The 23,213-nt window shown below is 37.3% G+C and overlaps 1 protein-coding gene across 1 annotated transcript in view; it reads right to left on the bottom strand.

Moving 5' to 3' along the window:
• CSRNP3 (cysteine and serine rich nuclear protein 3) overlaps positions 1 to 10,641 on the bottom strand; it is a 74,091-nt gene extending 63,450 nt beyond the window's left edge. Inside the window, exon 1 of the mRNA XM_065927886.1 lies at positions 10,494 to 10,641. Coding sequence (XP_065783958.1) covers positions 10,494 to 10,641 — 148 coding nt within the window. The remainder of the gene's footprint in view (positions 1 to 10,493) is intronic.
• Between the last annotated feature and the right edge of the window lie 12,572 nt (positions 10,642 to 23,213).

Raw genomic sequence — 23,213 nt, 5'->3', positions numbered from 1 at the left:
GGTAAACAAAATACATATGCAATAGTAAACAAATATAAAATAGCCGCAAACTGTGGTATGTGCTATGAAACGGAAAAAAGGTGCAGAGAAAAAAATAATGGGGATCTGGAGAGTGGGTGATTCACAGATTTTTATCCCAAGTGAAAGATACATAAAACTTGTCAAAAGTTGTAAAATATTTCAAACTTACAGACATAACATGTACTTATTACCTACATTTAATGGATGTTAGTATTTAGCATATTAACTTTAGATTGCTCCTTTTAAAATGAAAATGAGAAAGTACAGTTAAAGCACCCACCATCCAGTCTTACATCCTTCCTTGCTAGAGGTACCAATTTTCACATCCTTTTTTATCATCTCTTCCTATGTATAATTTTTGTTTCATAAAATAGATTGTATTTCTGTGTGTTTTAATGATGTAAGTACTGTCTTGCAACTTGTAATTTTCACTGAATGGTATATATATATATATATACATAAATCTGACTATTCAGTTCAATCTATTCTATTTTGTCATTATATGAACAAAGCACAGCTTATCCAACCCTATACTGATGGGCGCATGCATGCATGCGTGCCTGCTCAGTCGTGTCTGACTCTTTGCAACCCCATGGACTGTAGCCCACCAGGCTCCTCTGTCCATGGGATTCTCCAGGCAAGAATACTGGAGTAGGTGCCATTTCCTTCTCCAGGGGTTTTTCCAACCCAGGGATTGAACCTGCCTTGCTTGTGTCTCCTGCCCCAGCAGGCAGATTCTTTACCACTGAGCCGCCTGGGAAGCCCCATATTGCCGGACAGTTGTTAATGGTTAACTTTTCACTACCGGGTTTCCCAGGTGTCACGCTCACAGTGCATCTGACACTTACAGTACATTCTGAAAGCTCCTGCTTCAATATATGCTTGTCAGTAAATGATATTGTCAAGCTTTAAAATTTTGCCATGTTGATAGTATGTCATGTGTGAAACAGTGTCTTTTTTCAACTTTAATTTCCCTAATGACTAACCACAAAATTGAACATCTATTCATAATTGTATTAGCGTTTTTCTGTGTATTATATATTTATATTCTATGTCTATTTTTTTATTGGATTGGCTTTTATTTTTATAAGAGTTCCTTTCATATTGAAATAGTAATTCCTTGTCAGTTAATGAATTACAATTTTTTTTTTCCTGTCTGTGCCCATTGTTTCACCTTTTTAATTGCATATTTGGTCATATAAACAAGCTTAATATATGCAAATATATCATATTTCCTTATGCTTTGTGTTACTCGCATCATATCTGACATAAAGATATTCTACATTTTTCTACAAGTTTTATAGTGTTTAATTTTTTTTTACATTTAGGCATTTAATTCATTGGGAATTTATTTTCATGTATGATATGAGGCAGGGATCTAATTTTATATTTTTCAATGTGACTGGCTAGTTGTTCAAAGAATATTCACTAGAACAGTCTCTGCTTTTCCATCTCATTTGCAATATCTCCTCTGATGTAAACTAAGTTGCCATTTAAATGTTGGTCTGTTTCTAAGCTCTCCATTTGTTCCATGTGCAGTCCCATGTTCTTTAACTACTAACATTTTCAGTACTGAGATATGTTATAGTAAGCACATTCTCCCCTTTCCTTATTCTTTTTCAAAATTTTACTGGGTCATTTTTAAAGTCCTTGACCTTTCACTGAAATTTTAGGATAAATGGTACCTACATATTTTAATGTATTATGTAAAATTTTAATTAAATAAAAATATACATAGTAGCATACTTTTAAATCTCATTTCATCTAGCTCTTTTTTTTTTCTTTTTTTGCTGGGTTATTGGAAAGCAACTCCAAGATACTATCATTTTTCCTGTAAAAACTTGCACATATATCACTAAAAGAGGAAGACTTTGGATCAGCATGCTCTGGATGGGGTGATCAGAGACAGCTACCTCAAAGAGCAGATATTTAAGCTGGAACCTCAAATATCAAGAGTCAGTTATTGGAAGACTCTTCTAAGAAGGATCTTAGAGGAAGAAAGTTTGTTACATTCAAATAACTGAGTCAAGATCAGTATGGCTGCAGTGTGGAGATGGAGGGAAGGCAGGAGAGGAGTTGGAAAGGAGAGCAAAGTCTCAGTCAGTCATAGATTTTTGGAGGCTGAGGTAATGAGTACAACTGAAAGCAACCAAAGGACTCAAATAGGAAAGAGATGTGATCCAATACACTCCTGCATAAAGAAGAGGCTGATTTTCCTGCAAGAGAGGAAGCTCAGAGCAGCTGGCAGGCTCCTGCAGCAGTACAGAGGAGAAATGCAAGTTGTCTGTACTGGGGGTACAACACATATGGGGATCGGTGGACAGATTTGAGACCTATTATATAACATGTGACTCTAGGGGAAAGACAATAAGACCAAAACAGAATTTTTAAAGAAAATCTTAGGGCTGAAATAAACAACTCAATATAGTAAGTCATCATTTATTAAGGCTACATGTGAGGTCCTGATTCTAAATTTAAACCAAACTGAAAACCACTAAGTGAACTGTACTTATATATGCTAGTGGTATGAGTTGGTAATACCTCTTTTTCCCTAGCTGTTTCAAAGAATGGTGAAGGTGAAAGCATCTTGGATTCTCTCAAGTGTGTTATATTGCTACTACCTAAATAGCTGCACAACATCCAATTAAATAGTGATGCTTCTGCCTGGGAAAGCTGTATACAAGCAGATGAAACCAGAAAGGTGCATGGACATGCTGGGAATACATAATTACAGAGGGAACCTATTTAAAACCCAGTTCACCATTACACGTATTTGGATATAATAACCGATAAATCAGGATCCTGATATATCACAGTGACACCCATCCAAATCATAAATTACAGAGTTAGCCTGAAAATTGGTATTTATTTCCACTAATGTCCATGTCATTATGAAGTCCTACAACAAATGCATATTTTTTTCTTTATGTGATTTATTTGTACTAAAAAAGAAAACTCTTTACAAAGCAAGTGCTATTTATCAAGTATTTATTAGCAATTGAACCAGCACCAGTCTTAGTGCTGAGAATATATGTTTAAGCTCTATAAATCTCCAAAAAGATAAGGTGTACACACAAATAACAATGGTGTAAAACAGAACACAATAATTCAGAGAAGGGCTGAGGAGCTATTAGACTGTAAGTTTCTACAGAACTGGATGGTGTCTCCTTTACTTTCGTATTTCCAGCTCCTAGTACTAGTGCCATGGCAAACAGTAAGTACTTAATAAGTGTTCATTCATCCACTCACACTAATATTTATTAAGAGGTTACTAGATACAAGACATACAAAGACCTAGCTCCTGCCTTTGCTGAGCTTACACTCATTCCTTTGAAACTCATTTTGAATGCCCTGCTTAAAGACAGAAAGAAGGACATGCAGAAAAGGAAAATAGGAAAGTAAGCTTCATGATGATGAGAAGGCAAGGTAATCTGTTCAATATGAGGTCAGAGCTGGAGGGACTTGATGAGTCTGGTTAAGTACTCTGTGCTTTGAGATGGAAGAGAAAGCAACCCTAGGCACCTTAGAAGTGCCATGTGGCAATAATGGACAGCCAAATTGAAAACACCCAGTTTCATCATTTTCTCCAAAACTTCTTAAAGTGTTCAGCTGTTTCGAATGTAAAGGAAATATGGGGTAAATGATATGGGAGGAAAATGGTTAAGACTCCAGGCCTCACTGTACTCTCCGCAAAAAAAGCTGTAACAATGGAGTGAATATAAACGGTGCTGTGGAAAGATATGTAAAGATAAATGGGTATTATGTTGGGGAAAGGGCTTCCCAGCTGGTGCTAGTGGTAAAAAGACCACCTGCCAATGCAGGAGACATAAGAGATGTGGGTTCCATCCCTGGATCAGGAAGATCCCCTGGAGAAGAGCATGGCAGCCCATACCAGTATTCTTGCCTGTAGAACCCCATAGACAGGGAAGCCTGGCGGGCTGTAGTCCATGGGGGTCACAAAGAGTTGGACATGACTGAAACGATGTAGCATGCACCCACATGATGGCGAAAACAAGAGTATGAGATAAAAATACGGGTGGAGGGAGAAATGGGGTGGAAGAAGGGGTATGATCTGAGTTTAGAGCACTGAGATTTGATATTTCAATGATAGGGCTGTACTGGTTTGTAAAACTATCATGGGTAAAGCTGTGGACACAAGCAGCTATGAGGAGTGGAGATAAATGATATGAATGGAATAGAAGACTCCAGAATAGAGGTGATCAAGGAAACAAGAGGCTAATGGTTCAGCGAGCTATCACATGGCTATTCACATCATGGTTTGGTGGGAAATACTGGGATGGTAAGAAGATAGAAAACCATAGCCAAAGTGTTTGAATGTTGTGAAATACCAGGAGATTCAGACAAAGAAGATGAGTAGAATAAGAGACTTGGTAAAGTTTTCATAGAGAAAAAACAATTGATATGAGCCTTGTAGCGGGTACAGAACTTCACAGTCAGAGATTGAGAAGCAGAGGAGAAGAACTTTCAGCCTGAGGGATGGGGAAAGTAAGGTCAGAGGAGGCAGCAATGGTTGACTATTTCTGATTCATTGCATTGGATTTCCCAGATCTCTCAGGCAAAATAATCTGAAAATAATTCCACTGTATACCAGTCAATGTCTTTTATAATACATTCAAGTGAGTATTAAATATTTTCCAAATGGACCACTAACTCATATCTATTTCCTTCACTCATAATCGCCAAACTACTTAAATCCCATATTTCCACTAAACACTTAATGACTTAACTGGCGCATGGCTAGTGTCCAGATAGGGACATGACCTACTATGTAAATCTGCAACTGGTTCCAGATCTGATCTCACAATGCCAGGCTAACTGGTTCTTTTCTAGCACAAGCAGATGCAGGGAGTCAGGGTCTGGGAAGGTCTTAATATAACAGCTTATCAGAGGTCCCTTGACCTATGTTGCTTATCTTTTCCTACTTGGTTTCTGCTCTAACTTAAGACCAATTTTGATCCCTGTTCTTAGAACCATTTTATCACAAGGTAGAAAGAAGCTTATGAGGGTCACATGGTGCTAACTCCTGCTCAAAGACTTCCCTAAAACTTCGATGTTCACTTTCTGCCTTAAAGCGCCTCCATTGTTTGAAAAATCATTGATTCAGGGATTGATTGCTATGTTTGTTTTTGCTATAGTAAGTTCTCAAGTTATTATCACAATGCAGAGTAGACATGACCTGTCGCTGTAATCTGAGCTGTATTTACCACATGTAGTCTATCATTTTGACATGTCTAAAAGCACCTACCACAGAGATTTAACATAAGATACACGATATTTGTCAAAACTGAATCTAAACGTTCAATGCACTTTAACTGCTTGGTAAAGAGAATAGATATGTTTTGGTCATACTTCCACCACAAAGTTTCACATCAAGATCTGATTTCCATTGATTTTTTTATCTCTAACCCCACTATAAAATGTGCAGTCAGTGGGAGCGAAATGAGATTGGAGGAAAACTGTGACTTGGGTGCATGTGGTAGCATATTCACGCCCTATGTATTCAGCGAGAAAACTGAGGGAAGTAAGCAAGGAAGGAGGGAGGGTGGGAGAGAAACACAGATTATAATCTCAGCCATTGGATAAATTAATAATATATCTCTGAATGTTAACTTCTACTTGTATAAAATGGGTACAATAATGGCTCCTAATCAATGATTTTAGGCTACCCAATGAACTCAAGAATGTGGAAGTGTACATTAGAAACTCTTATCCTATATAAGACATCCACTACCAGATTTCACGTGCAATTTAGAATACCTATCATTTTGCCTTTTGATATTTCCACTTCCTAAATATTATATGTTTATTTGTAGAAACACTATGTTTCAGGAAAAATATGTGTTCCTTGGGGGAGGATGCTTCATCAAACAGCTTCTCATTACTTGTGTGAAGTGCCAAGAACCTTGAGAGGGTAGGAAAAGAATCATACCGGCTTCTCTGCAGCTCTCCTTGTGACAGAGCTCAAGTACAGGCTGACTGGCTAGAGAGCCACAGGGATTTGGTGAAACAAAGCGCTCCACAGCAATACAGAATCCAGCTGCTTCTGTCTCAAGGGAAGTACAAGATATGACCTTGGTTGATCGCTGGTGAGTATGCTAGTTGCCTAGCAAAACTCAAGGAAAAAAGCATAGTGTTTTTACTGATTTACATTTCGAAGCTTTTAATATCATAATGTGATGTGCTACAAACCGAATACACTTACAGAAAGCATGGAATGGATGGAATTTTCTACTACCATAGATGCTGAATTGTACCACATGATTTTTATCAATTCCTATGTTTGTAATGATAACAAAATGTTATGTTACACAATATGTTAGTGCTTATAAAGCACTGGGTGTACTTGACATTTTAAATCTGAAAGACGAGCTCACAATGAGTGAGATTTAAATAACCGTATCTTAAAAGATGTGTGAAGCTAAATTTGGTTTCCTAATACCACACAAATTTGATAGCAATCAAAAATCTTTCTTTACGGTAATTGCTTTTATTTAGAAAGTAGAAAAATATATTAAAGAAATAAGATTCATCAATAATAATACATATTTCTAAAAATGACCAGATAAGTACATACTTTAATCTAGCTGAAAAAATAAATAAAACATTTTACAAAAATTTATGCCTCTACTTGGGGCTAGCAAATGATTTGAAATACATTTCAAGAAACAAGAAACCTTTTTAACTACTCTCACATGGGTTAATGTGTTCAGATCTTTTATACAGCAAATATTAATATTCTAGGGGGAATTTTTGTTTTTTGATATTTTGCCTTTTTTTCTCCCACTTTTTCTCCTTCCTCATAATGTTAATATGGTGACTAAACAGACTATTACATCAAAAGGGCACTTTTTATTAAATCAATCATTTAACTGTCTTTAAAAGTCATGAAAAATCTCTGCCAGATTTCATTTAATACAAAATTAAATTATCAAGTTTGAAAACTAACCATTGCCAGCTACCACTGACAATAAATGATGAGTTGAAAATTTCAGTAACTTCTTGGGCATCACAAAATATGTCTATTTTATTCAACAGGAAAAATAACATCTGTTGGACATAACTCATAAAAAGTCTTTACTAGCTAACTGAAGCATTGCATGATTTAGCTGATCATGCCATTTGCTTACATAAACACAATCTAAACTACAGTTATTTCAGTTTAAATTTAAACCATTTTTTGTGAGATATATAAATATTAACTGAAATAAAAATCAACAAATATGAAATTAATCTATCATTCTAATACTTCAAAAAACCAAGCCGCTTTCAGTTTTTAGAGTAACTTATGATACAAAGACATTCCCTGACAATGTAGGTAAAATTGTGTGTTTTCCTTTTCTTAACACTACCTCATGCCTTCATGCTGTGCTGTGCTAAGTCGCTTCAGACGTGTCCGATTTTCTGCCACCCTATGGACTGTTGCCCGCCAGGCTCCTCTGTCCATCAGACCCTCCAGGCAAGAATACTGGAGTGGGTTGCCTGTGGCCTCCTCCAGGGGATCTTCCTGACCCAGGGATAGAAACTGCATCTCCTGCATGCGGGCAGACGCTTTACCACTAGCACCACCCGGAAGCCCCATGTCTTCATAACTATCATGAAAATATATTAACTGTATCAGCTACCATAATTTAATGAATCATTTCCCCATTCTTAGATACATGACCTTCCTCTTCCCTGCCCCAATCCCCATTTTTTGGCCTTGTCTTCAACCATCAACATTTTCAATTATGCATTTTCCCTGTGTTTTTGATGTTTTCCCCTTTAGATAAATTATCTGAAGTATAGATGTATAGAGATGAATATCATTATGGCTCTTGTATTTCCAACGTGCTTTATAAATTTCATTGCCATCAATAGCAATATGGATGTACATGCAATTTGTACCATGACCATCACCAGCACTTTAGTACTGTACTACTATTTTTTATTGGAGAGAGGAACACTAATTTCATGGAAATGAAATTTCCATGGTTTCATACAATGAAGTTTCACTAGTATTACTTTACTCTGTGTTGTTATTACTACTGTAATGCTTGAAAATATTCACTAATCATATTTGCTATCATGTTGATTATCTTTGAAGGTATGTATCTTAATTTATATAAAAAATTTACATGTGCATTTTTGTATGCCATTAGACAATAATGCTTTGCCATGCTAACTGCAAATATTTTTCCAATATAGATTATTTTACTTTGAGATTTTGGGGGGATCAGCTATGTTTAATACTTTTATATTATTAAATATTTTAAGTATTTTGCAATGTGACTTTTTATGTTACTTCAAAGCTCAGATAACAATCCTATGAAACATCTAGCAAATATGCAATTTCCCCATGATATGAATTTTAAAAATCTTTGTCTACTTACTCCATCTGAAATGTATTTTGGTGTATGTTATGAGATGTGTTTCTGAATTTTTCTATTTCGAACTCTAATACCAAAACCATTTATTAAATACTTCCTCCCTCTCACATTTGTTTTATAATGTCTATTCATATAACATATGTATATATAATATATAATTCTTATCTATACTATGTTGAGATTTTCTCTATTTTCCTAGATCTAATAAGTACCAAAAATGTTAAACTATATAATTTTCTATGATTATTTGATATCTGGAGTAGCTTTTCAAGGTTTATGGCTTCTTTTTAAAAATATCCCTTTATTCTCATTAGCTTAATTTTCCAAATAGATTTTTATTATTCCATCACCTCTAAGAAAGTCTAGTTGAGGGTTTTATAAAGATTATACTTTTATATTCACAATTAATATGGAAAGATTTAATAGATTTACCTTTATATCCAGAAACATAACCTGTCTCTTCATTAATTCAAGTACTTTTCTAACTCACAATAAATTGCATTATAAAGATATGTCCAAGATTATATAATTAAAGGGAAGAATGAGATAATAGAAAAGGTGAAGATTATGGGATGGGACACATAAATATACGGAGATATATATATACATATATATACACACACATGTATATATGTGTGTGTCTATTCTCAAATCCTATGTGATCTTGGGCAAGATATTTAGCCTCTTTGAGCCTCAGTTATTTCCTCTGTAAATTGAAGGTAATGGTTCTTCCAGGATGGTTGTAAAGGGTAGGGATAATGTATATAAAACTATTAGATCACAGCATGTACCCAATACATGTGAGCTACAAGAATAAATTTTAATATAACATGTGCTCAGTACTTGACATTTTACAAAGTTCTTTCATGTGTATTATCTCACTTGCTCTTTGATCTTCACAAAACCATCTTAGATGATGATGTTGTTGTTATTATCACTGTTAATATTAAGGCCAAACAGGTAAACATACATCTTTAAAATCAAAACACAAGCTCATTTCACACTATCGTGACATTTGTAAATATATCTGAAGATCAACCTACATCACACAATTACTTTGTCCCTGAATATTTGATGACTTTTCTGTTATAATAATTGTAGATGTCCTCTCATTCTATTTTCTATGAATTTTGCTTGCTTAAAGGAATGCTGTTGATTTTAATATGTGTTTCATGTTCAATAGTTTTATTGAGCTCCTTATTTACTCTTAAAAATATTATTAATTCTCTTGGTTTTCTCAGTAGTCACATTACCAAAATAAATTCTACATTATGTAATGACATATTCATAAAATCAGCTACTTAACTGAAAAATAAAAAACTAAAATTGGTTATCTACCATCATATCACGATATATTAAGCACTTCCTATTGGAAACATAAACTCAAGATTATTTAGCTAGTAATAGTCAGTTTCATTTAGCCTGTAGATTGTATTACCTTATGAGATTCTCTTGTCAGTCCGTCAAACCTCACAGTACCTTGCCTGACAGGAAGGTGTGATGCTACAGTACAGTGGAAAAAGAAAAAGAATACACCTTTTCTATTTTGTGGGCCTTACATATTATTCTTAAGGATAAGAGAATAAAGGGATGAATAGAAAGAGGTATAAACAGCACTCACTCGCACATTTGGGAGACTTTTGCTGCTTTTTAAAATCTCTAAAGTCATGGTAGGCAATGCTCTTTCTCAGTGAAGCCAGACCTTCCACTCCCAAATACATCCTCCCCATTTTTTTCTTTTTTCTCCTAGGGTATCATTTCAACTATGACGAGGATACATTTTTTGTGCCTGGACATGTCTTTCCCCATCTACTGCCAGAGTAGGGCATTTCCTTTGAAAAGTACTAATAATAAAAACTCATTTTTCATTGAAAATGTTGGTTAACACTATCAAATAATCCACTAAATAAAGGAATCCAATGATGCCTCAAAAATCTTCCATTTTTCCTGGATCATGTCTTGCTTTTAGTTCAGTTGTAAAAACAAAACAAAATCAGCAATAACAGTTAAAAAATCACCACAATGATCCAATTATTTTCACTGTAGAACCAAACAATCAGTTTCAGTTACGGCTTCTGTACTCACGGGGAAAATGATTAGAAGTGGATGGATTGACACTGTCCCCACTGTCAGCACTTTCACTGCTGGAAACTTCATCATCTGATTCCCGCACAGAGGAGCAGGGCGAGGAGCCGTCAACTTCTTCAAACTTCCTCTTTAAAATTCCACTCATCGCTGCAGTGCTGTCACATGTACCTGTAACAGGAACGGGAGCAGCGGAGCATTGAGATATTTGACCGCTGGATGTGCAGCCAAGGTCTCTGGAGTCATTTTTATATGGCTTTTTATACATGAGCTGAGTTCTCTCTTGAAAGGATCACTAAGCAGTTTTTTAAAACATATTTTCAGAAATGAAATTAGATTAAATATGAGCATCTGACCATTTGCTTATCAAAATGTAACAATTTTTTAGACATATTTCATTTTGATGTACTACCTCTATCCCTTTTTGTTGGCAAGTTGAGAAAATCCACTTAAGTATGTAAAATTCTGTAACAAAGAAAAATGTTAATGTTCCCCAAAGTCCTCAACAATTACTGGAAGGAACACAGATAAATATGCACAAACTTCATACCCAAGTTTTAAATTTCAAGAAATCCAACTAGCTGAGCACAATGAAGCATATGAAATCAGGTCTAAATTTTAGGTAGTTTCCACTTAATGATTACAATAAAATGAAACTTTTTCACATGATACCTGGTTGCTGAATCTGTTGCCACAGTTTCAGAAACCTCCTAAGGATATTTACCAGGGATATAGCACTAATTAGGTGGGAAGAGTGAAGAGTGGGAAGTGGACATGGTTTCTCCTAAATTCTTTCTCTAGGCTGAATGATGTGTTTCCTCTCCTTGAGCTGCCCTCTCTCCATCTTCATCATTTACCTTGACATATGCACAAAGGTATCAATTTTCTGCCAATGTAAAAATACTTCAGGAATAACTTATCTATAAATTAGCACAGATATAGGTAGGTCTAACACTGCTAAATTAAAATCACTGCAGATGATGATTGCAGCCATGAAATTAAAAGACACTTACTCCTCAGAAGGAAAGTTATGAACAATCTAGATAGCATATTAAAAAGCAGAGACATCACTTTGGCAACAAAGGTCCATCTAGTCAAGGCTATGGTTTTTCCAGTAGTCAAGTATGGATGTGAGAGTTGGACTGTGAAGAAAGCTGAGCACCAAAGAATTGATGCTTTTGAACTGTGTTGTTGGAGAAGACTCTTGAGAGTCCCTTGGACTGCAAGGAGATCCAACCAGTCCATCCTAAAGGAGATCAGTCCTGGGTGTTCATTGGAAGGACTGATGCTGAAGCCGAAACTCCAATACTTTGGCCATCTCATGTGAAGAGTTGACTCATTGGAAAAGACCCTGATGCTGGGAGGGATTGGGGGCAGGAGGAGAAGGGGACTACAGAGGATGAGATGGTTGGATGGCATCACTGACTCAATGAATATGAGTTTGAGTAAACTCCGGGAGTTGGTGATGGACAGGGAGGCCTGGCATGCTGCAGTCCATGGGGTCGCAAAGAGTCGGACACGACTGAGCGACTGAACTGAACTGAACTGAAGCTGAAGGTATTATTAGGTTGATTCCATTCATTCTATCTTCCATCTTGTATGTCAGCTGATTTTTAACTCCCATTTGAGTTCTTTGTTACATTTTCTAGGTACTGGCTTCAGAAATCGCTGTAATTATCCCCTTCCCTATGCAGATCACACAGCGCACAGCCTGACCAGATCCCCTGAGCTGGGCCAGCTTTTCAAATTCTATTTGGATTAGCAGCATCAGAACCACCTAAGGGGGAAATCTTAGAAATGTAAACTCTAAAACCTCATTCCAGATCTACTGAATCAGAAACTTTCTTGGAGGTTAGGGCCTAGGACACTGCTCTATATAGCCCTCCAGGTGATTCTGACACATACTCAAATTGAGGGCCATTTGCCTAATTTCTAGTCTGTTCTGCAGTAGCTCCTTCCTTGGGCTTTTCCTTCCTTGAGTGTGGCCACACATCAGCCACATAGAGTTATCTTACCTAGCACTCAATTCCTAATCAAAATCTTCTTTTGTGTCCATCACTGCTGTGACTTCTAGTAAAGTTAAGGACAGTATTAGATGTCTCTTAAGTATCATTAATTTCAATTTACTCTACTCTTCTATTCATGTGTTTAGTAACCAGTAGGCATATGCTTGACTCCTTCGGTAGAGTAAGGGGATACAAAAAGGAGTAGAATGTGTTACCTGCTCCCAAGAAGCAAGCATTCACTATGCTGGGCTGCATGGAATTGAGAATACCTCCAAATTCATGTTCTATTGCCTTGTTTTACTAATTTATGTCTTTTCATGACTTATTTTCACAATAGATAACTGATAGCAATAAGAAGATACTGCACTGTACACTGTTTTGAGAATAAAATCTCTACTCTGACTCTTCTTTTACCACTATTCAGACTGGCTTATTATTTTATCTGTCTTAAAGAGTATGAAATGCATAAAATGTTCATGCATATCTGAGCAGGGTGGAGGGGGAAAAAGATATTTTAAGTAAAGTTCCTGAAATAAAAGTAGGACAGGATATAAATTTGAAAATTGTTCACTTCAAACAAGATGCAAAGTAATTCATGAGGGAGAGACACCAAGACACAAAGTAATACAAGATGGAAACCCATGTTTAAAAAGTATATTTTTAAGTAAGATATTGCAATGGTAACAGTTAAAAACCATGTACTAAGCGCCACTTAACCATCTGATCTCCCCCAACTTCCTTAAGAAAGGCAGATTTCTTGAGAATCAAGGACACCCAATTGGCCCAAAGGAAACTATATTCCAGCATGGCAAAATGTGGTACTTGGCACTCTTCTCTTCCTTTCTCACTTCCTCAAAGCATGAGAGGGGAAATTTTTGGAGGGATGATAAGGGGATTCAAAAATCTCTTTTCCCATTGTTGTTACATTTGTACTGGCAAGACCCGAAGCAGTGGAGTTGAAGGCTGACTGCAATTTCTATCTACATCTTTGGGACTGAAAGAGCCTAAGCTCTTCCCAGGTCAAAGGAAAAAAGGAACTGACTGCTTAGGGTAGGATTAGTATCTATGCTGAAAATTAAACATTCAAATAATCACAGATGGGTATAACTTTAACTTTGGGCTTCTCTGATGGCTCAGATGATAAAGAATCTGCCTGCAATGCAGGAGACCCATTGAAAGCAAACAGTAGTGGATGGGAGAGAATAATTAGGAGGTGGCTGTCCTAGTCCAAGTGAGAAATGGTGGTACTCTTGATTAATATGTGTTTCAGGGTTTGATCCCTGAGTCAGGAAGATCTCCTGGAGAAGGGCATGGCAACCCACTCCAGTATTCTTGCCTGGTGAACTCCCTGGACTGACGAGCCTGGTGAGCTACAGTCCATGGGATCACAAAGAGTTGGACACGGCTGGGTGACTTTCACTTTATAACTTTTAACTTATACCAATGAAACAGGTTAAGTGCTAAACTGCTTGTGCAGCAGCCAAGCATAACACCTGTCTAGTTTCACAGCCTTTAAAAAATATTACATGAGTGTAACAAGATGTTATAACAAATTATGAGGGCCAAATGACCTATTGCTTACTAGCAGATAAACCTTGATCAAGACCCAATAGTGGAATGGTAAAAAGAGCATGTGGCTTTCTCCTACATCATCTATACTATCTCACTAGGAAGAAAAGAATACAAGATTTAAAGAGAAGGCTTGTTAATAAAGTTGTATATACTTGGTTTGCTTGTAACCTGTATTGTTTCTCTCAGAATTTGAGGACAACCATATGTAGATAGCTAGGTATAGATGCAGGTGAAAAGAATCAATGCTTGTCCTGTGGCTGCATAGCTCCTTAACTTGTCATATAATATATTTTTTTCCTAAAGATGAGACATAATTAAACTTGGTAGGTACGAAGTCAGTGAAAAAGTGGTCAACATTTCAAATTGGTAAACAGCATCAAAGCTTGAAGAACAGAAGATAAACTTGGACAGGTATTAATTTACTCTAAATATGATAAGCTGAAAATTTGTCTTGTTAACAGCCACTTAAATACAGCTACCATTTTCCAATTCAAGAAACACATGTTAATCAATGGTATCACCATTTCTCACTTGGACTAGGACAACCACCTCCTAATTATTCTCTCCCATCCACTACTGTTTGCTTTCAATGGGTTTTCCAGGTTGGAGGCAGAACGATAAATTTAAAATGCAAATGTGATCATGTCCATAGCTTAAAACTCTTAAGTGGCTTTGGATTGCCTTAGGATAAAGTTCAAAATCCTCAAAATGGCTTATAAAATCTTTAACAACATACTCTGTTTAACTTCACCTTTTCGGACCATTTGGCCTTCTTGCCAGTTTTAGTTCTAATAATAATTCACTTTCTCCAACCTGTCTTTTCTCTCTGGACTTTAAGCCCTTTGATATATGCATGATTTCTTGCATTCTTCTTTTTAATTTCTTTTCCCATAGCACTTCAGTCCAGTTCAGTTCAGTTCAGTCTACCACCTTCTAAATCTATATTATTTATTTATGTATTTTTAGGTGTATTAATTATTTTTCATCCCCTGCTGGAAGATACAAAAGTGGGAATATTTGTTTTCTTTACAGATGTTCCAAGCATCTAGAACAATGCTTTATATCTAATAGGGCTGCTGCTGCTGCTAAGTCACTTCAGTCGTGTCCAACTCTGTGCAACCTCATAGACGGCAGCCTACCAGGCTCCTCTGTCCCTGCGATTCTCAAGGCAAGAACACTGGAGTGGGTTGCCATTTCCTTCTGCAATGCAGGAAAGTGAAAAATGAAGTCGCTCAGTCGTGTCTGACTCTTCGTGACCCCATGGACTGCAGCCTACCAGGCTCCTCCGTCCCTGGGATTTTCCAGGCAAGAGTACTGGAGTGGGTGGCAGTTGCCTTCTCCTATCTAATAGGGGCTCAATAAATATTTGTATGATGAATGAATGAAACTCTTCCATTTCCATAGTTTAATTATGTTGTCAGTGTCTGTTTTCTCTGATAGACTAAAAGCTCCATAAAGCAGAATCATGTTCATCTTATTCACCATTCTATCTCTCCTAACAAAATATCTGGCATATTTGATTAGATGAGAATCAAAATGACATGAAATTGACCTCAAAACGTCATACAATTTCTTTTTGCTTGCAAGCAACCCAAATGCCAATTCTAGCTAACTTAAGCACAAAGACATCTGTTGGAAAAATACTGAGCTAGTTGATGCAATCTAAGATTCAGCTGAAATGCAAAATTGAGGAACAGCAGGAATAAGGACAGCTTCTAGATTACAGTTGTAGAAATTCCTTGATGTTTTTTTGGTGTTTTTTCTTTTAGAGCACCACTCCTACCAGGTTTAAGTCTAGCAACTTCTGTGTCTCACAGTTCAAGCTTAATGTTCCAAGGCATGAGCAACCTTTAGCCCATTTTGGGTCAGGTGTCAGTCCTGTGACCATTTTACTACAGGGCCAATGGGCAAGGAGCCACCCAATTAGGTATCACTACAAAGAACCTCACTCAGAGGCTTCAATAAGCTCACCGAGTTTCAAAGTCAATAGTCTCTCCGTGTCTAACACTGATTTGTCTAATTTTTTCATTTATTAATATAGTTCATGAATTCATTACTTGACCAACTTCTTGGTTTGGGATTGCTTTTTCCCTACACTCAAGTGCCCTTTCTATTGCCAAATTCAAGTTTAAAATTCTAATAAACATTTTATAATCTTGGATATCTGTTATTCTTAATTAACATATACTATTTATTTCATATTTGTATTAGATGTAAGAAGCTACTGGACACATTTAAAGAAAAAGTCGTAGAAAAGTAGAAATGTCTCCATCTCTACTCAAAAAGATACTGATAAAACTACACTAGATTTTCTACGATTATAAGTACAATGATTTTATTTAATGTATTTCTGGAAAAAATGTCAGAAACCAGAAGGCTGGAGGGTGAAGAAAATAAGTAAGATATTGAATAAAAATGTACATTTTAATGCCTCGGGAAGAATGACTGAAGCTAAATTTTGGGTTTTTGTTGGAATCTTGTTCATGTTCCTCTTTCAACAGCCTAAAAATTTCATAGCTTTTCTAGGTAACTCACTGAGTTCTTACTATCCCATTTATATTCATCTTATGTTTAATCCTTTTTTCTTATGACAGTCTATCCCTATTTTCTAATGTTTTGCTATGTATTATAAGGAAATGGCCACAGAAAATATAGCTGAAGACCATCATCAATCTCAGTTCTGTACAGCGAGTTCTTTTATTTGGAGAAGAATCATTTTAGAGTTGCAAGATTTAGCAAATTAAAATAAAGGACACCCAGTTACATTTGAATTTTAGATTAAAAAAATAACATTTGAGATATAAATTGACCTATTATTTGTTGCTCATCTGAAATTTAAATTTAACTGGGCGTCCTGCTTTTCTTCTGACAACCCTAAGTGGTGTTCTTGGCTCTTGGTGAAAAAGCAGAATGACTATGAAATCAAGAAAACATCTACATAAAAGATGCCTTTTACCCACTGGAACTGGGGCGTCCCTGATAGCTCAGTTGGTGAAGAATCCGCCTGCAATGCAGGAGACCCCGATTTGATCACTAGGTCGGGAAGATCCGCTGGAAAAGGGATAGGCTACCCACTCCAGTATTGTTGGGCTTCCCTTATGGCTCAGCTGGTAAAGAATCTGCCTACAATGTAGGAGACCTGGGTTCGATCCCTGTGTTAGGAAGATCCCCTGAAGAAGGAAACCGCTGCTGACTCTGGTATTCTGGCCTGGAGAATTCCATTGACTGTATGGGGCCGCAAAGAGTTGGACACGACTGAGGAACTTTCACTTCACTTCACTAACTGAAACTACCACATATGAATATTCCTGTCCTTTACCAATCAGACAAAACCCAGTAAATGAAACATGTGAGGTCATTAGGGTGAATCATGAGTTCATCAAACAACTGAAAAAAAGGTGAGGGAGGTGGGAAATAATTAATAAGTTAAGGGCAAGCCTGCCCTATCACCAATGCTGGAAAAAATGCATTTAAAAGGAAGTAATTCTGGCATGGCAAGAATTTCTTTATATTGTAATGAGGAGATATTTTCAGTGAGATGCTGTTTCTTCCCTGGCCTGATGGTTCATTTGACCTGGCAGGTCCTTAATTCCATGGAGGCTACTTAGACCAGGAGCTATACATGGTCCTCTCTCAGGAACAAAGAGGTGTGTCTAGAGCCCCTCTGTTCAGTTTTACCTGGGTGTATCCTTTGCATTGGTTGCTTGCTAATTTTGTAGTTAATCAAAATGAGAGTAACCTTTAACTGCAAAGGTCATTAACAAAGACCCTTCTGTCTTGGTGATGCGGCATATATCAAAGGAGCATGTTAGCTTGCATTATAACCTGGCATGAAGGACATTTCTTCCTGGTTTGTCAAAGAAGAAAATAATTTACTTTACATCCTCATCAAATTCTTCCAGCAAGCACAGAAAGCTAAGAAACCATAATAAAGTTCTCTCCCAACAACTATGATAAGCTAAGGCTGTTCGCTTCAGTCAGCAATGGGCCCAGAGCCCAGGAACCACTAGTGTCAGGATTCAGTTGCACAGAAAAAGCAGCTTATTCTCCTTTACTGTTATGCAGAATGGAAAGCAATTTTGATGTTTCCTCTGGCTGCTTCACCAAATTCAAATGATGAGATGAGAAGCACTGCAAACAGGTTGATGAAAATACTGGTGTATGGCTCTTCTGTGATAGCAGGTGGGAAAAGCTTAGCTGGCAAAACCAAGATTATTCACAATGTCACACTTCATCAACTAGATTGTCTACAGGGCCAGAGAGAGGATGAAGAGGACAGTTGCTCAATTGATGGTGTGCAGGTTTTATTCCAGTACTTAAGAAAAGAGGGCTTGGCTGAAATTATCATACGGTGGTATTTTCTGGTGGGATATCATTAGTTATCAAGTGAAAGAAAGTGAAGTCGCTCAGTGGTGTCCGACTCTTTGCGAACCCATGGGCTATAGCCCACCAGGCTCTTCTGTCCACGGGATTCTCCAGGCAAGAATACTAGCGTGGGTTGCCATGCCTTCCTCTAGGGTATCTTTCCAACCCAGGGATCAAATCTGGGTCTCCTACATTGCAGGTCGATTCTTTACCATCTGAGCCACCAGAAAGCCCATCAGGATACAATTTTAGATGAGTTAATTTAAATCAAAATCTTTTTCATCCTCAGTTTTTACACCATGAATTTGAGTAATCTTTGTTCTGCCCTAACATTCACACTGCTACTGCCCTTACACTGTTACATGAATCAAACACTGACTATTGACTGAAGTTGCTACTAAATAAGATAATTATTATCTTAAGAAGTTGGCATCAGACTTCAATGCCTTGACCACATCATGCCAAACGGTCTCAGAATGCTTATGCATTTCTTTTTTAAAAAGGGGGGATATCTTCTTTCACAATATTAGGCCATTTCTGCCTTAACCCATTTGGCAAGAAATTGACATAGCTGCTGCCAAGAAGATAGGGATTTGGCAATGAATTCACAAGGTAAAATCCTGCAAGGTGTTTCCATGGGGCACTACCAATGTGAAAAATGTTACTGGTGGCTTGCCAATTCAAGGAGTGCAAGTTAGCCAAATACATTTCTCTTGTCCAGGTGTCTGCTTCAGCCAAAAATGCTGGGAGTGCTCTTGTCTAATGAATATTCTTGTTGGAGAAACAATTGGAGGGTTCCCCAATTATGTATGAATTCCTTATGCCAGAGTTACCTGTGACCTTGAGTTAAAGGTCCGAGTTACTTTATATATTTTGAATTTTGACAATTTTGTAGCTTGATGATTTGCAGTTTGATAATTTAATTAAAGAAATGAATGCTTGCCCCTGAAACAAGTGCACACATGCATATGCCATTTATTCATGGATTTCCTGGTTAAAAACTTCTGCTTTAGTGACTTAACGCCATTTCCTCAGCTTTGGTGGACATCCAGAACTTAAAAGAATGATTGATTGGAAACACATTAGTTTAAAGTATCCTAGAAATCTGAGCATCTGTTGCCTCCTGTTCTCTTTACACTAGGGTCATCCCCCTCCCAAGGCAAGGTTCCTTCTCCCCTGGCTGCTTCTACCATAGGTGCCAAAGAGTGCACTGCATCTCCTGCAGACATTCCTTGCTGATTTCAAGGTTTCCTTTCTAAACAGTGTCTGTCTTTCCTAAGATGTAGTTTAGATTGCCTCATTCCTTTTATAATAATGCCAGTCACCATTTGGTGAATATCTATTATGGGCCAGACACTTTGCACCTATCCTCTGTAATCTTTTCCCCAAATCTGCAGGGTAGTTTTAGCAAAGGAAACTGTGGTTTCAGAGATCTAGGTCATTTGCCCAGGAGACCTGAGCCAGACTTTCTCTGAAAAATATTCCCTGACCAGCATCACACTGGGTCTAGTGACCTCCCTACATCACAGCACAGCACCTGGTTGATGCCCTGAGCAGTATTTACTACACTGCATCAGAATTACTAGTTCACCTGACTGTTTCACATACTTGACTGTACAGTTCTTCCTGAACTGAACATGTATTCCAGTGCCTGTTCAGTAAATGAATGGTCATCAATTTGGAACCTAATCCTGGATCAGCTACTAACAAGTGGCCTAATTTTAGGTAAGAGGATTACCTCCTCTGCGTCTCAGTTTCCACTTCTATCAAAATAAGGGGCAGGGCATACCTAGTAAGAACAGGCTCTGATGCAGTACAGTCCCCACAACCAAGGAGTAAATGATCGAAGCCTGGCCTCCATCAAACATGGGAGCCTCTAACTGTCAGTACTGCCCTGCCTCACTGTGTGCAAACTGCAATGTCTAAACTGATGCATGCCCTACTGACAAAGGAATGGAAGGCTACGCCACTTACTAATGCTAAAGGGGTTCTACAGAACCCCAAGAAGCTTTCCATACTACCTGTCATTGGGATTAGAGTCCATATAAGATAGCCAGAACTTGGTTTTCAATGCCTCGTAACCCTAAAAACATCGTTCATTAGTTGTTATTTGGCAACACGATATAATAGAATACATGTGGACAGAAAGCCAAACTTGTTCCCTAAAGTTAACTTTCAGGATGCATTTTCAGTTAGCAAGAGCAGAGAGACCCAACCAGGAACATGATAAGGCTTTTAAAACTGTTGAAAATGGATCAAGTGCCTGTTGTAAGCCTATTTTTCCTATGAAAAAAAGTACCAATGAAAAATTTATTTTATATGCTTCTATTAAGACTTAGTCTAATTTCTTGGATGACCAGCAAGACTTCCCACATTAGGGGAAAAAAAAGGACCACACAAATGTGAAAGAATTTAGAATTATTACTGCAGCACTGGAAGATAACATTTTTTTTTTCCTGAGCACTTAAGAAGTTTCTCTTCAGTTGTTTAGAAATTTTCTGACTAAATAGTAGAGTAGTCAGCATAGATCAAAAGATATTTGAGAGATATGACATCCTTTTCCTTCAGAAGAATCATAGGAATAGACTGAAGTGAAAGATCTTTTAAAAACACTTCCTTATAAAGTACCCTAAAGTGGATATCATAATAAATATGGTCATACTTCAGGACCATACCCATCTAAGCACTGGGATCCTGCCAAAGATACTGTGCAAAAAAATAAAGATGATTTGAAAAATTAGAATAGTAGAAAAAGCACTTTACATGTCCTTTAAAATGATCACTACTTTAGGCTAGATATAGATTTTTTTACTACCAAAGGCAGATAGTAAATAGTTATTCAACCTACAGCTGACATTGCATGAAGCAGCAATTAGTAAAAATAATTTGGAGAGTAAGATTAAATACCTGAATTTTCAAGTCTCAGAGAAGGTTCTCCTGGCATAAATTAAAATCATTACACAATAGAGATAAATCACACCAAACTCATACAATCTTTAAAACTTGGAAACCCACTACTGAGAAAAGTTTCATCATTCAAACAAGTTTCACAAAAGCAGAATCATGATATTCCCCACTCCCCACCACCAATTTATCCAACACTTGCTACTCATGTATAGTCATCACAGAGCACTTCTAGGTATGCTACTGTTAAAATGATTTTTAAGTAAAAAAGATGTAGATATATTTTCTAGATTTCTTTTGAAAAACCTTGTGACTACATCAATTGATGCAGTATTTCTAGACATCATTCTGATACAGAGGAAGTTTAAAACAGCAGTGAGTCCATGAATATTTCTTTTCATGATTTAAACAAATTAGGACTTTGAAGTCATGAGGCAGAACTGGAATCCTGCTCTACAACAGCATTGGATCAGCAAACGTTTCTTGGGCACCGAACATGAGCCATGCTCGCTCTATAACTGAAAGGTCCACGTGTTAGGGGAAGCACACTGACCGAAACCACCCACCCTGGCCAGGCACCATAGTAACCATTTGCATGAGTTGTTTTACGACAGGAGGTCCTGGTAAGGAACACGGAACTAATAAGCCAGCACCACCCGGAAGAGTTCGGGAGAGGTCAAAAGGAGACACCACATGTCCGACCACCTCCCAGAATCCTCCTCTCTGGCATCCATCTTGGCTGAGCAAGGCGTGCACCACCAGGCAGACTCTGAGTCTGAATGACTGGCTAAAGACAACCCGGAAACGAATCCCATCACCATGAAACCCAAGGCTGTGAGCCACGCGGCAGAGCTGTTTCCTGGGTTCCCTTACCTACTGCTCTCTGCCCGGGCGCCCTTTCCCAATAAAATCTCTTGCTTTGTCAGCACATGTGTCTCCTCGGGCAATTTATTTCCGAGTGTTAGACAAGAGCTCAGTTTCGGGCCCTGGAAGAGGTTCCCCTTCCTGCAACACATAGTCTATGGATAAGCCAGGAACTTTGGGTGGAAAATGAACAACTAATGCCTTAATTGTACAAAGTCAACATGGAAAAGAAAAAAATAGTAGAGCAAAGCCTTAAAAATGAAAAATTTTAAAGCAACAAAGGATATAAAACAAGAGAAATAAAAAAAGCATATATTACTACATATGTGAGGATTTTGTGGATATTACATTTCTAGTTGGTAGGACTATGAAACCACATATATTCTGAATTTGATAACTATGGTGGCTGCCACTTCTACTTGTCCCATCTGAATATAAGGCATCAACTGCTCAGTACTTCCTAGGTATGACCTCTCTCCTAGTGGGTTTCTAACTTTGGAAAACATGTCTTTTTCTCATCCATTGAAATTTTATCAAGAGTGTTGTAACTATAGACTTAAGCTGAACTTGTCATATGAGGACCAGGGAACCAACTCCTGTGGGTTGAAAAATGTTACTAATTTATTACTATAGTTCTCACTTACAATGCTCATATTCTGTGCCAGGCATGCATCATGCCATTTTGTTTTCATAAAAGCTCTTTGATATAGACACAATTATCTCCGCTTTGCAAATGAAGATGAGGCTTACAGTTTTCAAGTACCCTGTCCAGGGCCACATGGATTGTAAATGGCAGACCATGCTTTAGAAATGACAACAGGGTTGAAACTTGAAAGTAAACTCCCAAACACCATGCTATTCAGTCTTTTCACACTCCACAATATAGTGTGAACTTACACTCTTTAAAACTACATAATAAAAGCACTTACTTATCAAGAAAACAATATACAATATTTTCCTGGTTTTTCAGTTGTTCATGAATTGCCATAGATTACCCAGGCTTGTTAAA

This window comes from Muntiacus reevesi, chromosome 3, assembly GCF_963930625.1.
Source record: "Muntiacus reevesi chromosome 3, mMunRee1.1, whole genome shotgun sequence".
NCBI classification, from domain to species: domain Eukaryota; kingdom Metazoa; phylum Chordata; class Mammalia; order Artiodactyla; family Cervidae; genus Muntiacus; species Muntiacus reevesi.
This window is presented reverse-complemented; position numbering and strand designations above follow the sequence as displayed.